General features: G+C 40.1%; 1 protein-coding gene across 4 annotated transcripts in view; it reads left to right on the forward strand.

Moving 5' to 3' along the window:
* LOC136678076 (epidermal growth factor receptor substrate 15-like 1) overlaps positions 1–16,987 on the forward strand; it is a 33,702-nt gene that overhangs the window by 432 nt on the left and 16,283 nt on the right. For all 4 annotated transcript variants that reach the window (XM_066655900.1, XM_066655904.1, XM_066655901.1 and 1 more), the window contains exons 2-20: positions 698–739; positions 929–1,018; positions 1,420–1,467; positions 1,579–1,680; positions 1,962–2,024; positions 2,340–2,465; positions 2,795–2,854; positions 3,836–4,105; positions 5,736–5,896; positions 7,757–7,922; positions 8,309–8,425; positions 8,682–8,770; positions 9,607–9,679; positions 10,534–10,695; positions 10,803–11,000; positions 12,299–12,463; positions 13,839–13,950; positions 14,779–14,867; positions 16,671–16,731. In XM_066655900.1, the coding sequence (XP_066511997.1) occupies positions 698–739; positions 929–1,018; positions 1,420–1,467; positions 1,579–1,680; positions 1,962–2,024; positions 2,340–2,465; positions 2,795–2,854; positions 3,836–4,105; positions 5,736–5,896; positions 7,757–7,922; positions 8,309–8,425; positions 8,682–8,770; positions 9,607–9,679; positions 10,534–10,695; positions 10,803–11,000; positions 12,299–12,463; positions 13,839–13,950; positions 14,779–14,867; positions 16,671–16,731 (2,194 nt within the window). The remainder of the gene's footprint in view (positions 1–697; positions 740–928; positions 1,019–1,419; positions 1,468–1,578; positions 1,681–1,961; positions 2,025–2,339; positions 2,466–2,794; positions 2,855–3,835; positions 4,106–5,735; positions 5,897–7,756; positions 7,923–8,308; positions 8,426–8,681; positions 8,771–9,606; positions 9,680–10,533; positions 10,696–10,802; positions 11,001–12,298; positions 12,464–13,838; positions 13,951–14,778; positions 14,868–16,670; positions 16,732–16,987) is intronic.

The raw sequence follows: 16,987 nt of genomic DNA on the forward strand, positions 1-16,987 counted from the left end.
CTTCAAAATATAAAATATATAAACGGTGTCAGTAGTTTGTGTCGTTCTTTGTTTGTAAACATGTTCCAAAATATGTTGGTGGCTGCTACAAATCTTTCCTCTGAATAAAGACAATAATTGTATTTTAAAAGAGCTTTACAACAGATATTATATTATATGGAGACGTTTTTCTAAAAGCTTCAACTCACGCTGAAGTGATGGTGTGGCAAACTACAAAATTATTTGCTCTAGGAACTATTAAAGTGTCCAATCATCTATAGAACAACCCTGTGACCTTGCCACCACATAGTGCTATATATCAGAGTTTCAGTGGAGTTTACTTACACTTTCTATGTATTTGCTTGCATGGCCTTTTATTTGCTTAACTTAAGATAGACTTGCGCAAAATCTCAGAATCCTTTCTGGCTGAGGACTTGAGGGGTCTGCGTTCGTATTTCTAAACAGTCTTCGTTCTTCAGTCCCAAACAGCCCCAAAACATAATGCTACCCTGCCCATGTTTCAGGCGTTTTTAGGATGAAAAGCTCTACAGTTTTCCTCCATTCATAGTGATTGTTATCATGGCCAACACTCCTCCAGAAAGATAACTTCCAAAATGCTTAGAAATGCAGCATAACAATACTAGCACAGTCCTGTATGCCCATGTCAGAAATGTATCCTTTTTTATTTTGTTGACGACTTCTTTTTTTGCCTTTGTAGATATCAAATGGAAATCCTGCATATGAAACCTTTTACAGACAGGTAAAGTCCCTTGTGTTGGTACATTATGGAAAAAAAACCCAGCTACTTATTTGTGGGTAGCTTTCTAAAGTATTAATAGAACAGTTGTAGATGTTTGTAAACTCAAACTAAGAAAGATCAAATCTAACAGGCAGATATTTTGCTGTTCTCTCTCCCTTCTGCTGTCTGCGGTTTGCTTGAATGGTGCAGGTGGATCCAGGAAATACGGGGAAAGTCGGAGCGGTTGAAGCAGCTCAGTTTTTGAAGAAATCTGGACTTTCAGACAGTACTCTGGGCAAGGTATATCACTGATCTTAGTATTTTGCAAACGAGTAATGCTATGGGTTTGCAGGTGGTTACTGCAATAAATGTACCCTAAAATATTTCATATTATTTTAGTTGTTGTTGTTGTTGTTTATGTATTTAAAAAAACAGGGACAGAACACATTAATCAGCATCATAATTTCGTAATGTTAATGTTCCAGATTTAGCAGAACGGCTAATTTTCGTCTGCCACTGTTGTTGATCCAGTGAAAACCTAGTTTAAATGTGTTTTGCTAATACTTCATAATAGTGTAATAACCCTCTTATTATTATGCTACTGTTAAATGATGGCGAAAATGTCCAAATGAAGGCGGCATTGGACAATAGAAGTTATTAGCGAGAATAAATCCCCTCCCTTCCTCTTTCTCTTCCCTCAGATATGGGATTTGGCCGACCGGGAAAGAAAAGGCTACTTGGACAAACGGGTGATTTACATATTACACCGTGTTTGAAAGTTGCTCTTGATTATGTTTTTTTTTTGGGACAGTTTCTTTCTGTTTTGGTCTTTATTTAAAATATCCTCTTTTTCTTCATAGGGCTTTTTTATGGCACTCAGGCTAGTGGCCTCAGCACAGAGTGGCAATGATATCAGCCAGACCAGTCTGAACCAGACAATGTCAATCCCTACCCCTAAATTTGTAAGTATTTCCAAAAGACGTCTTGTGTATATGCTAGTAGTTCTATGTCTGTGTCTAATAAAAGAATAAAGAAAAGTACTAACCGGAAATCTGCCACTTCATATGACGGTGTTGAAGTTGTGGGGCTCAAATCCTTAATAAGAAATCACCTTATTGTTTTTATTTTCTTGACACCTGTGTCAAACTGTTGAGATTACCAAATATTACACTGGAAATGGCTTTCTAACCATTATTATATATCAGGTAGAGGGATGAGTCTTTAAATGCTTTGTATTTTACAGAGAGACACAGCAAGTCCATCTCTGATATCTGCAGCTTCCAGTGACTCTGCTTGGATAGTGAAGGTATGAATCGATGCATCATATCAGGGTCTGGTTTGCATAAACCTAGGTTTTATAGATGCACGTCATGAACAAATTGCAGTATGTTTTAACAACACGAGCAAACCCTCACATGATATGGCTTTCACTGATATGTATCCTTTTGACCAAAGATGATACATCAAAACACCCACAGCTCTTATGTGATTTGTGTAGTGTTTGGGAGGTTTGTGCAGTGTTTGCGTCCCCTTTATAGTAAATTTGCTGACATTGGTGGTTATTTTTATATGGGATTTGGCAATGTATTATTTGTCTATTTCTCTTATTTTTTTTATCTAGTTTGATGACAAAGCCAAGTATGATGGGATATTTGAGAGTCTTTTGCCAGTCAATGGTCTTCTATCAGGAGATAAGGTGAAGCCTGTCCTCATTAATTCTAACCTACCATTGGATGTCCTTGGGAAAGTAAGTATTAACATATTTATTACTTTAAACTATTACATTGTACAAGTTGGTTATTACCATTGTCCCAGAGGTTTGTTTTGTGAGTTATTTTATTTAGTGCAGCCCTCAGGGTCCAAAATAAATGTATATTTTTCTGACCTATTAGAACATATTAGAGACCAACCTCTACACCTTTCAAGCTCAGTTTTTCACCACTCCACACATTTTGTGTCAACATATGTTTTGTGTGTTAAAGTAGGGCTTGTACCTTTTTCAAAAACTAATTCCAAAGTAATAGAATGTTACTTATGTGGCTCAGGTTTTGAGATAATGTTTTTTCATTCGGTCAGATTTGGAATCTCAGTGACATTGACAGAGACGGACATTTGGACAAAGAAGAGTTTGCAGTGGTGAGTTGAATGTCTGATTAAACTGCAGTGAATCCTGTAGATTTGTCTTTTTCTACAATGATATTCACTGGAATTAATATTAAAAATGGCTACTAAAAAGTACTCTAAATATATACTAATCACAGCATAAATGGTTACATAAATAAGTGATTAAGGCGTTGTGGGTAAAGATTTAATTCGACTGTACAATCAGTGGGCGGCACGGTGACTGCGACACTACCTGCTGCAGTCACACAGCTCCAGGGACCTGGAGGTTGTGGGTTCAATTCCCACTCCGGGTGACTGTCTGTGAGGAGTGTGGTGTGTTCTTCCTGTGTCTGCGTGGGTTTCCTCTGGGTGACTGTCTGTGAGGAGTGTGGTGTGTTCTCCCTGTGTCTGCGTGGGTTTCCTCCTGGTGCTCCGGTTTCCTCCCACAGTCCAAAAACACACATTGGTAGGTGGAATGGCGACTCAAAAGTGTCCGTAGGTGTGAGTGAATGTGTGTGTGTGTGTGTGTCTGTGTTGCCCTGTGAAGGACTGGCGCCCCCTCCAGGGTGTATTCCCGCCTTGCGTCCAATGATTCCAGGTAGACTCTGGACCCACCGCGACCCTCCACTGGATAAGCGCTTACAGATAATGAATGAATGAATGCACAATCAGTTTCAATGTTAATGTGTATTTCCATTATTTAAGGCTTGTTTTGTTGTTCTGCCTGTCTTACCATATCAAAAGTTAGGACTAAAATAACTCGCAATGTGGTTAGAAATATGGTGGTGTTATTATTTGATACATCTTTTGCTAGAGAATAGTAATGAGTTCCTGAAAATTTACCATTCAGTTGTTAAGTAGTAGGGCTGTGTGTGTAAATGTTTGGTGTTGTGTACAGTACTTGAACCCTTGTTTTCCCATTCTGTTTACTATATATTGCAAGCTGAAAGACTTGGACCATGTTGGTACTTGGTATGATTTCTAGGTACAACCGTTTGTTTTTGCTCTCCTCAGGTGATGCATCTGGTTTACAGAGCCAGAGAGAAGGAACCTGTTCCTTCCACACTCCCAACCTCCCTCATCCCTCCATCCAAAAAAAAGAAGATTGGAAGTGCTCTTCCTGGATCTGTGCCTGTGCTGCCTTCTAGCCCTTTCCTCATGAAGGATGCCCTGCGGTCCACTTTGCCTCTCTCTAAGAGCCCTTTGACCACATCAAATCTGTCACCATCAAACTCATTTAGGAGCTCCAGTCCCAGTCCAAGCCCCAGCCCAGCGCCTGTGCAGGTACACACACTCACATATCACCAATTATTGATAATGCAGAACAAAACACAGGCGGTATAGTGAATTAACATACTGTTACCAAATAAAAAACAAACACATTAATTGCATTACTCATATGTCTCTTGGAGAGTAATTTACTCCTTGTTTCTACACTCATTTTCCTTTTTTATCAGCTTCTCTGATCATGCAGGTGTTCTTTGTGGTTCTAAAATTACACACAGTAGTTCATCTGTTTCTCTGCCTAACTTTAGCCTCCTTTTCCCCTTTTCTTTAATGGGCAGGACCCCCACAGAACCGCAGGTATTGAGTGGTGGCTTCGCACTGTGGTTAATCTTAGGTGGTGGTGTTGTGCAGGTTCAAATGAATCAGACAAAGCAGTGCTGCTCGAGTTTTTAAACCCTGTGCCCACACACTGCCCACTTTATTAGACACATCTATTTTATTGATATCCATGTAGATGTAAAGTCAGTGTAGCTCATCTGTCATTGCACAGTTTGTTTAGGTTGTCCTCTTGTCCTTCGTCCGTCGTCACTGTGGGCCATGTTTGTTATATATATTATAATTTGCAGTATTATTTTCAGTCCAGCAATGATTTTGAGGCATTTACAGATTCTAGCAGTACAGCACAAACTAAGACACCATTTGTGGAACAGGGTGAAAGGAGGCTAACAAAGTATGCAGAGCGACCGAATCACAAAGTATTCAAAGCATTTAATAATTGGTATTTGAGTGATTGTTCAAACTTTACCACCCAGGGAAGACAAACTTTCCCACCCTGTCGTGTGTGTGTGTGTGTGCCAGGTTTCTAAAGCTGGGTGAAAATGTAGGTCTTGGCTGCTATGGTCATAGACCAACTAGACTTTAAATGGCTTTGTAAAGTAGCTTAGGTCCTATTTTACCTAAGTATCTTGGCTTTGAAGTGATATCATAGGCAGCCACATTTATTTACACAGTTATTTAGCCTTAGTTGTCATATGCAGGGCTTGTAATTTGAGTTGTGATTGTACATTTCAGTGTTTGTGTCATAAAATAGGCAATTATTTTAGTGAAGTGTCACCTTCAAACAGCCACTTTTCTATTTTATAGACTCACCAAGGTTTTAGAAAATCTTAACAAAATATAGCAAATAATATTAACTGTAAAACAAATGTGTAGTCCTTGCTTTGCATAGCACCATGTTGTACTTGTCAATACTTTTCTACAGTGTGCTGTGTGCAGTTGAACAGCGGTCCCTTTTACACTGACATATCAATGTAGTTGAATTCACTTCTTAAAAGGTGTTCACAACTGTTTGTCCATAGAGCAAATTAATATACACGATTATTATGAGTAAATATAAGTCCTATTTGCTCAGTAAGCTGTCTCCATTTTTTCTACATTATCGTTTCTAAAGGGCCTGGGTTTCTGTTTCAAACTTCCATAACCTGATCACTTCACTTCTAGCTAAACCAGTTTATCCACATTCTCCTCATGGCCTTCCACCCCATTCCTTTTGTAGTCATAACGTATTGCAACACCTCAAGGACTCTGCCTTTTCTGGACTTTTCTGTTATGCAGGAATTGTTTGTAGGACAGTATTTGTAGTGCAAATGAACAGGTTGATTAACTTTTTTTTGTGTGTATTTTGAAGCCGGTCTCGGGGAACTGGGTGGTGCCTCTGGACGACAGGGAGCAGTACGAGGTGATCTTTGAGTTGGCCGACTCTGATTTTGACGGCATGGTGGGAGGAGATGAAGTTAAGGATATTTTCATGAACTCAAAACTGCCCCAGAGTGTGCTGGCCCACATCTGGTGAGACACACTGGTATACAGTGACATGACACCCCCCCACACACACACACAACAAAAAAGCCTTTCTGTAAATAGCTGTGACATCTCATGTTACATGAAACATCTCCATGATTGTGGTACTTGAACTTATGAAGGGATTTGTCCAAATAAATACAAACCGGATTCCAAAAAAGTCGGGACACTAAACAAATTGTGAATAAAAACTGAATGCAATGTTGTGGAGGTGCCAACATCTAATATTTTATTCAGAATAGAACACAAATCACAGATCAAAAATTTAAACTGAGAGAATGCATAATTTTAAGGGAAAAATATGTTGTTTCAAAATTTCATGGCATCAACAAATCCCCAAAAAGTTGGGACAAGGCCATTTTTTACCACTGTGTGGCATCCCCCCTTCTTACAACACTCAACAGACGTCTGGGGACAGAGGAGACCAGTTTCTCAAGTTTAGAAATAGGAATGCTCTCCCATTCATGTCTAATACAGGCCTCTCTCACTGTTCAATCGTCTTGGGCCTTCTTTGTCGCACCTTCCTCTTTATGATGCGCCAAATGTTCTCTATAGGTGAAAGATCTGGACTGCAGGCTGCCATTTCAGCCCCCGGATCCTTCTCCTACGTAGCCATGATGTTGTGATTGCTGCAGAATGTGGTCTGGCATTGTCTTGTTGAAAAATGCAGGGTCTTCAGTGAAAGAGATGACGTCTAGATGGGAGCACATGTTGTTCTAGAACCTGAACATAGTTCTCTGCATTAATGGTGCCTTTCCAGACATGCAAGCTGCCCATGCCACAAGCACTCATGCAACCCCATACCATCAGTGATGCAGGCTTCTGAACGGGTTGATAACAACTTGGGTTATCCTTGTCCTCTCTGGTCCGGATGACATGGCGTCCCAGTGTTCCATAAAGAACTTCAAATCGTGACTCATCTGACCACAGAACAGTCTTCCATTTTGCCACACTCCATTTTAAAAGACCCCTGGCCCAGAGCAAACGTCTGAGCTTGTGGAGCTTGCTTAGAAATGGCTTCCTCTTTGCACTGTAGAGTTTCAGCTGGCAACGGCGGATGGCACGGTGGATTGTGTTCACTGACAATGCTTTCTGGAAGTATTCCTGAGCCCATTCTGTTATTTCCTTGACATTGGCATTCCTGTTTGAGGTGCAGTGACGTTTACTGGATGCTCGTGATCTCCGGGCCCTTAGAGTTTTACGGCCTTGACCCTTACGCACAGCAATTGTTCCAGATTCTCTGAATCTTTTGATGATGTTATGCACGTTTGATGATGATAACTTTGAAAACATGAAAAGTCTTTGCAATTTTACGCTGGGTAACACCATTCTGGTATCGCTGCACTATCTTTCTGCACAACAATGGTGGAATTGGTGATCCTCTTACCATCTTGGCTTCAGAGAGACACTGACACTCTGAGAAGCTCTTTTTATACACAATCATGTTGTCAATTGACCTAATTAGTGTTAATTGGTCTTCCAGCTGTTCGTTATATGCTCAATTTCCTTTTTCCAGCCTCTTATTGCTACTTGTCCCAACTTTTTTGGGATTTGTTGACACTGTGAAATTCTGAATCAACATATTGTTCTATGTTCTATTACGAAGAAAATATTGACATTTGCCATTTCCACATCATTGCATTCAGTTTTTATTCACAATTTGTTTAGTGTCCCAACTTTTTTGGAATCCGGTTTGTAAGTGCAATGCAGTTCGTAAGGGTTGTAGATTTGGCTCTTTTCTCTGCTCAGTTTAAGAATACATTAGAATATTATTAGTTTATTATTATCCATGACATTTCAAAAGTACTTTGAATTATCCCTGGGATTATTGATGAATTTCTCTCTCAGGTCTCTGGCAGACACTAAATCTACAGGCAAGCTGACCAAAGAGCAGTTCTGTCTGGCTATGCACCTCATCCAGGAAAAAGTCAAAGGAGTTGAGCCTCCACGGAGTCTGACCCCTGAAATGATTCCCCCTTCAGAAAGGGGCTCTGTTCCCTCTAGTGTCCCTACCGTGAGCATATGCACACACTCACAAAATGCAAGAAAAAGTATATATTGTATATTGTATAAAAATAATGTCTCATAGGAACCACATCACCACATCATTTTCATATTATTGTTTTGCTTTGGTGGTTAATACTCTATTAGCTTGTGTTTTTACTATTTTCATGTGATTTCCTATAAATCCACCAGAGACCATATGCAAATGAGATTGAGGTTCACATGGCAAGTGATATCAAGGCACTTTAACCTACTTCCTTATCTCTCAGAGTTCTGTGAAATATTTTTGTTGCTCAAACCACATTTACTTAATAATTATATTTTATTCTTCCTCTTCCTTCTCCGTTTCATTCCTTCACTTTGTGTCTGTTTCTCTATCTCCATCTCTCTCTATAGCTCTCCCTCTCTCCCGTCCCTGCCTTCGCTCCTTCACATCTTCAGACGACACCATCAGATTTCTCCTCCTCAGTAGGGTTTGAATTGTCTGGACTGTCTATACCCACCCTGTCCAGAGTAAGTGATTTAGACTGACTTTTTTTTTTTTGTCTGTTCAAATGCACGCGATGTCGCCACCTGGTGTTTAAACACATGTACAGCATTATACATTGCAGCCTGTTTACATTGTGCACCTGATAATGAACAGTTAAGTACATGGGGAATCAGTGATATACTGTTCTATACCACAGATATAAACAGCTCTATATTATTGATTATGTACTTGTTTATGTTTGTATTATCATAATTTATTAAATGAGCCACTTTTTTACAGGAGAGCAGTAGTACAGTGGTGGCACCGGTGGAGTTGACAGGAAATAAAGAGCTGGACAACATAAACCAGGAAATCTCACAGTTGCAAAGGTGAGGGAAAATATGAACTATGGAGAAAGGGTTAGATGGAGGATTCTTGCTTTCTTTTTCTTTTATGTATTTTGTTCTACATCTGTGGGTTCGATTCCCACTCCGGGTGACTGTCTGTGAGGAGTGTGGTGTGTTCTCCCTGTGTCTGCGTGGGTTTCCTCCGGGTGACTGTCTGTGAGGAGTTTGGTGTGTTCTCCCTGTGTCTGCATGGGTTTCCTCTGGGTGCTCTGGTTTCCTCCCACAGTCCAAAAATACACGTTGGTAGGTGGATTGGCGACTCAAAATGTGTCCATAGGTGTGAGTGAATGTTTGTGTGTTGCCCTGTGAAGGACTGGCGCCCCCTCCAGGGTGTATTCCCGCCTTGCGCCCAATGATTCCTGGTAGGCTCTGGACCCACTGCGACCCTGAACTGGATAAGAGTTACAGATAATGAATGAATGTTCTGCATCTTTGAAGGAACAAGAGCCATCTAGTGGCCACAAGGGTCAAATCTGTTTTTTTAATTCTCATTATATTAATGTTCCCATATCTTTTAAATAGCAGTTTGAAGGCTTTATCATAAGAAATATATATATATATAAAGCTTATAAATTTATTATTGTAAATACCAGAAGGCTGTTGAGGAGCTTCTTTTTAAGGTTTATTTGTTGTAAGCCCATGTCTCCATCAAGGCCATAAAATGTCTACATTTTTTTATGGGTGTTGTGGGAGTTATTATTTTTAATTTGCAGTTGGTTTTCTTGATTTACATTTGGTACAAACACAGAAAATGATTTAATTTAATAATTTTTAAATGTTATGATTTCTAAATCCTGAATATCTCTCTGCTGGGGAAGTGAGAAGCGGAGCATAGAGCAGGAGATCAGACAGAAGGAAGAGGCCCTTCGACAGAAAAACAACCAAGTTCATGTAAGTCTTGGATTCATCCAGACATTTAATTGATTTATTATGAATAATGTTGCAGTTTTGACTACATGTATTTACACTTATTCACAAGTGTGTGTTTCATTTATGTGATTGAAAGCGAAATTCTTTGTGGCACAAAACATGAAATCCAGCTCATAACCAGTCACCTATGATGTTCTTTGTTTTCTGTTTGTAATTTTATAGTTTTTTGTTCAAATGGTTAGCACTTAGTTTGGCCATTTTCCTCCTGGAAATTTAATTTGCCTTGAGTATGAAGATTAAATTCAGATTGCAATGTCCTCAACAGATTTAAATCTGATTAATTTCACGACTTCAGGAGGTGCTTTAAGATGTGTTTTTGCCCTTAAAGCATTTAACTTGTTTGTTACACAACAACCGAAACCAGTCTCAATATAATCAACACCCCACCCAATACAACCACAACCGCTCTCGGTATGACCACTATCAAAACTGGTCCAGTACAACCGAAACCCCTGCTACAGTATGTCACATCTAGGGCTGGACAATAATTCAGTATCAATATAAAATGTTTTCATAACAATTGATTTTTATACACATTTTAAATATTTGCAGTGTCTGTCACTGACTGACGGCCATTAAAGGGCTCGGTATCAGAATTCAATATCGATATCAGAATTAATTCATATTGACTGACATTAAGAAATATATTGTGATATAAATTTTGGCTTTAGTCACAACATGCATAATACATGGATGGGAAGAAGCTCGTTATGGAACTGAGTTTCACATTTCACACCAAATAAAAACAGGAGAGATATTTATCTACTAAGTGTAAAACCATCCGATGTAAACAAGATTATGTGTGTTTGTGGCAGAATATGCAGAGTGAACTTGAGCATGAAAACAGCAGCCTGCAAGACATGGATCAACAGAAGCAAGTTGCTCAGGACAGACTGCAGGACATGGAACAGCAGAAGAAAAAGCTTGAGGGAGTGGTGAACGAAGCTAAGAGCAAGTACACAGAGGAGAGCAGCAAAGTAAGAGAGAGAGAACATTGTGGAGAGATAGCAGTAATGAACAATACCTGAGGATTGAACTGGAATATAGATTTCGACTTCACCATTTTGTGTGTGTGTGTGTGTAGATCTCTTCTATGCAGACACAGATATTTTCTCAGGAGGCAGATCTGCAAAAGCAAGAAAAGGAGCTGAGCCGAACCAAAACAGACCTGTACTGTCTGGAACAGGAGGAAAAACTACTGGAAGAGAAACTCCGCGAGGGCAAAGCCAAACTAGAGAGCATCCTTAAACTGCTGAAAACCTCCCAGAATGAGATGGATGAGGTTGGAAGGGAACACACGCTCATACACTTTTTCAAAAGTTTGGAGTTGCCGTAATAATAAATAACAAAATCTATTGAATAATGTATCTGCTATGAAGCCAATATTGGGCACATTCACATGCTTCTAAAAATCAGTGATACAAAAAAAAAAACACCCTAACAATCAGTTTAAAGTAGGGATGCATGAATACAGATACTGGTATCAGGTATTTGTCCGATACCGTGTTCATTTACTCGTACTTGTAATCGCAAATGAGGCTCCGATACCAACATCCGATACCTTGTGCCTGGTGCACGTTCCTGCGCTAATGAGCAGGCAATTTAAAATGTCAGCGATCTGCAATTATTTCACAATCTATGATGGCAACCCAAGCAAAGCGGACTGCAGGGAGAACCCGAGAGCAGTGAGTGTAAAGGTGATAAAATGGTGTTTATGCATCCCTTCTCTACAGCTAGCTATTCTTACTGAGCTTTGGCTTCCATGACCTACTGAAAAAATGCTTCTATATTGTATTTTGTAGTTTATTACTTAAGCCCCTTTTACAAATGCACAATAATCCAGTTTACCCGGAGGAGCTGTATGTTTTATTTCTCACAGTGAGAGCGTGGCTGAGGCAGTCTCCATTTTGTGTGCGTTGTATGTGTGAATGAACATTCCGGAACATCTCTGTACAGACATTTGGGAGTTTCTCTAGAAATTCTCCAGAATTCATGTGTGAAAGTGGCTTTCATTTCCCATAGGAACTGTCACTTGAAAAATTGTGCTTTTATGATTATATAGAACTGTAGATGTGCATTTGCCACTACAGGAGGTCCTCGGGTTACGTCAGTCCTGAGTTACGATGTTTCGTGGTTACGACACATCTCCCATTTACTGTATAAAGCCTTGTTTCGACGTAAGTGGTTTTGCGTCGTAAACGTCGTAACGCGAACTTCGTGTGTGGTGTGCGCGGCGGAAGAATACACGGTTACGCGGCTCGGGACTGAGGAGGATAGGTGTTAGGATACAATAAGTGCTTACAGTATGTTATTTATGTACAGTATGTACGTATGTTCCGACTTACACCGAAAAACGGTTTACGACGCGACGTAGGAACAGATCAGTCGAGGACCCCCTGTATTTAGAACCAAAAAGCACCTCCCTGCCTTATTGTGCTTGTTGTAAAAAAAAACACACATGAAGGAACTGTATTACATTACTATTAACTACATTTTTTTATTTATTTAAAACTCAAATGCAGTACTTTGCATTTTATTAGTGTTATATGACAGTATTGTTTCTCTGGGGTATCTTTACAGACACGAGAGAGTGAACTCTCTGAAATCCAGGAGAGCCACAAGGAGCTGAATAAAACCATTGATCGCTTCAACAAAGTTCTCAGCGGCAGCATGAGCAACCTGGCCGAGATCGACCAGCTCCTCAGTGAAGAGACCTTAACACCCAGTACCGGTAACACCCATACGGTGAGAAATGTACTGTTAATTAATGGTGCTGTGATAGTCTAAGTGAGGGTATTTGTGAACATGCAGAAATATTTATATTAACACATTCTGCTGTTTATCTGAAGTGAAATAAATGGCTTTTTACTGTTAACATGTGGTTTTAATGTTTAATTTTTTTTTTTTTTTTTTTTTTTTCACACTAATTAATTGTTGTCGCCATCTCAGCCCGCTAGCTAGTCTCCCAGGAACGTAAGAGCTAGCATTTGGTTTGTCCAAGGCATGAGAAGCCAACCATTGCTTCTTTTTGATCCGCTGCTGAACACATCACCACAGGAGAGTGTTAATGTACCAGACAATGGCCATCCTACTCGCCCAGAAAGCAAGGCCAGCTGTTCTTTCTAGAGCCCTTTTTAAACATGCACTTTAACCCAGAAGGTTTCTGGACATTACCCAGGGGAGCTGTATTTATGTGTGAATACAAATGTTTGAATTATTTGTACCCGATATTACTTCACCAGCCCTCAGTACAATGTATAGCAGATTATTTTCCATATAAGTCACAGTGAACTCATGTCGTGCCTTCTGTACACAGTGTCTAAACCATGCAGAACGTTTCCCTGTAGTGAGAACGCATTAGACATGGACCATCTCCAGCTGTATGCTCCATGCATGAAAGATAACTCTAGAAAATGTCTGACCTGATTCCCGAGGTCATTTTTGAAAAATAGTTTATGACTCCTGGCCTTGGATGGCTTGATTTCCTGATGATAGGGCCAACACAAGACCGCTGGGCCACTCAGGAGTTGTTTAATAGATGCCTTTACAATGTTTTGTGACTCTGTGGTCAAAAAGGGTACTTTTGTTTTTCAGTCAAATAAAGGCAAATCATTTTGACAGAAAATAACAGACTAAATATGTCATAATAGTGACATAATGCTCGCTTTGTTTGTTTTGTTTTTTCCCCCTCCAGCTCTAGTCAGTGTTTTTGAGTTTGTGTTTGCTTGTTTTTATTCAGATTTTCCATTCCACTGGAAATAGAGCAACAGTGACGTACTGGTGCCTGGGAAAATTCAGAGCAGTTTCATTTCAGTGCATCACTATTAATAATTAATTAATCATAGTGTGTACCGGCACGGCTGTGTGGTACAGCACACAGTGGCCCAGTGTAAACTGGGCTTTTTTCCTTCTGAAAGTACACACCTTCTGACGTTGCTTCTTTCATAAACTCTCCCCTATCTAGCTCAGGAAATGAGTGGTTGAGGCCTGTGTTTGTGACGCAGGCAGCAAGGTTAATTGAGCCACGTGCTATTCTCCTCCTTCTCATTACAATGATAATATTTTTCTCAGCACTGAGCAGGAGAATAAACAACATCTCTGAATGGTGTGTCTGTTTCAGGAGGACTCTTTCAGGTCGAAGCTGGCCATGTTTAACACCAGCACCACTCAGGACCTCAGTGCAGACCCCTTCCACACCGAGGACCCCTTCAAAAGTGACCCCTTCAGTAAAGGTGCTGTAACATACTTCACTGTCTATGTGTTGTGGTCCAGCTATGTTTATTGCAGTCAAAAATGCACTGCTGTGCTTAACTGAGATTCAGTCATTAGTTTTGTGGGACTTTTATTATGATTTTGTTTTTTGCTGTATTTGCAACCTTGATAGTTTGCAAGTAAATACATTTACAAGAGCTAACACCTGTTTTGTGTCTAAAACTGGCTTTATTTTTGCTCTGGGGCTATGATAGAAATGTACAGTTACAGTGGTAAGCTATTTTGAATGAGGAGTTGAATTGATATTGTGCTGTTCCTGTCTAAGCTGGGAACTGAACCCTAGTATGTTATGTAGGAAGCAGACTTTCTCAAACAAAATAAAAACAGGTAAAAAATTACCAGGTTTTGTTCATACAGTGAAAATATAATGTTGTATGTGTTAAAAGCCATTCAGGTAACGCTGCAGTCTTGGATGAGAGTCACTATAAGCAGCCTGCTTAACTAAGATCAGATTTAGTTCTCCTGATCAATGTCAGATGTCTGTTTGGCCAAGATAATCACTTGCAGAAAAGCATACAAAATGTGGTCCAAAGCAGTCACATTTGAGTGTTTCAGGATCCAGGAGAAACTGTCAAGTGCTTATTGGTGACATGGGGTAAAAGTTTGGATTGGAAAGACTCTGAGTATAGAATATAGTTAATTGTTTAAACATCATATCTGAGGGTTAATGCTAGAAAAAGTCATGTTGTTAAGGGTGAAACCCCAGTAAAAATAATACTTCATCAAAAACAACCCAAAGAACAATAAAGTCAAACATTTTTTTTCAAATTTTTTGTTCCCTCTTTTAGCTGATCCATTTGGTGGTGATCCCTTCAAACAGAATGATACTTTCAAAGACCCCTTCAGCAACTCGGATCCATTCGCTAAAGATCAAAAGGTAAACATGGCAGGTTCTGTTATTGTTATTCTTATTTATTACTAATAACCACTGTGACATTCTTGGACATGCTTGGACCTGCTGAGAAAACACTTTAATCTAGGTCTAAATCGTAAGTTTTAGTTAATACAGTGTATTTATTTTGCTGCTGGTGAACTGATATGACAATGAGATTAAGTGATTTTAATGTAATTGTTGTAAATAAAAGGGCGGCATGGTGGTGCAGAGGGTAGTGTTGCAGTCACACAGCTCCAGGGTCCTGGAGGTTGTGGGTTCAATTCCCGCTCCGGGTGACTGTCTGTGAGGAGTGTGGTGTGTTCTCCCTGTGTGTGCGTGGGTTTCCTCTGGGTGACTGTCTGTGAGGAGTGTGGTGTGTTCTCCCTCTGTCTGCGTGGGTTTCCTCCGGGTGACTGTCTGTGAGGAGTGTGGTGTGTTCTCCCTGTGTCTGCGTGGGTTTCCTCCGGGTGACTGTCTGTGAGGAGTGTGGTGTGTTCTCCCTGCGTCTGCGTGTGTTTCCTCTGGGTGACTGTCTGTGAGGAGTGGGTTTCCTCTGGGTGACTGTCTGTGAGGAGTGTGGTGTGTTCTCCCTGTGTGTGCGTGGGTTTCCTCTGGGTGACTGTCTGTGAGGAGTGTGGTGTGTTCTCCCTCTGTCTGCGTGGGTTTCCTCCGCGTGACTGTCTGTGAGGAGTGTGGTGTGTTCTCCCTGTGTCTGCGTGTGTTTCCTCTGGGTGACTGTCTGTGAGGAGTGTGTTCTCCCTGTGTTTGTGTGGTTTCCTCTGGGTGACTGTCTGTGAGGAGTGTGGTGTGTTCTCCCTGTGTTTGCGTGGGTTTCCTCCCACAGTCCAAAAACACTAGGTGTCCGTAGGTGTGTGTGTTGCCCTGTGAAGGACTGGCGCCCCCTCCAGGGTATATTCCCGCCTTGCGCCCAATGATTCCAGGTAGGTTCTGGACCCACCGTGACCCTGAACTGGATAAGGGTTACAGATAATGAATGAATGTTGTAAATAAGGACGCTGATCATTTTATTTAAACCTGTGTGATGTAAGATTGGAAGTTTACAACTACATGGCTTTGAATTGTATTTTTATACTCCGATAATGCTCAATCATCTCAGATGCCTGTTTTTCTTTCCCTTTCCACTTATGCCCAGTCATTTCATTTCGTGAGGCATTCTAAGAAAGAAGAAGTTCTTAAAACACATGTGGAAACATCTTAATCTAGTTCTAAATCTGCACTATGAGCTAGGTCATGGTTTTTCAGGTTGTTGCTCAGATAATGTATTTCAGTGTAACTGTAATACTATATAACACTTGTCATAACATTGCGGTATATATGGCAAAGTAATTACATCGGAGTATTCTAAATAAGGATGCTGATTACATGCTGTAGTATAATGTAAGTGCATATTTTACTGAATCGGGAGTGATTTCCATGCAGACATATTGGTAAAAAATCATTAGAAATGGCCCAAATACATATTCCTAAAAGTTAATACATGGACAGTGTTGATTTAGTTTTACTGGATACATTGATTATATTTTTTAATGATTAAAAATGTTTCTACCGATTGTAGATTGTCTCGGGTCAGGTGGCAGGGTTATTGGGAAATGTGAAATAATTTGCATAAAATAAAATATATTTTCTTTTTGTTTGAAAACTCATCTGGGGGAACTACCAGACTTACGGTTTGTATTCTTTGAAGCATAAAATTGTTACCTCTCTCTCTCTCTCTCTCTCTCTCTCTTCTCTCTCTCTCTCTCTCTCTCTCTCTCTCTCTCTCTCTCTCTCTCTCTGTGTGTGCAGACCAGCCCGTTTACAAGGCAGGGGAGTCTTGCATCTAGTTCTTCAAATTTCAGAGTCTCAGGTATTGTATTCCTTGATCAACATCACTCTTGATGAATCTGAAAGGAAAACACCAGTATTCTGCAGTCTCTGTTTGCAGTGTGTGTGTGTGTGTGTAACATGGCCTATTGCTATGAGAAATATTTACAGATGGTTTCTCTGTACTTCATAAAATAGCAGAAATCCCATTGGCTCAAAACGTAAAAGTTAATGGGAAGGTGCTGTCCTTTTTACTGAGTTTTTGTGTCAACTTTTTGGTCTTTCAGGGTAAACTTTCC

The sequence above is a fragment of the Hoplias malabaricus genome, chromosome Y, assembly GCF_029633855.1.
Source record: "Hoplias malabaricus isolate fHopMal1 chromosome Y, fHopMal1.hap1, whole genome shotgun sequence".
Taxonomy (NCBI): domain Eukaryota; kingdom Metazoa; phylum Chordata; class Actinopteri; order Characiformes; family Erythrinidae; genus Hoplias; species Hoplias malabaricus.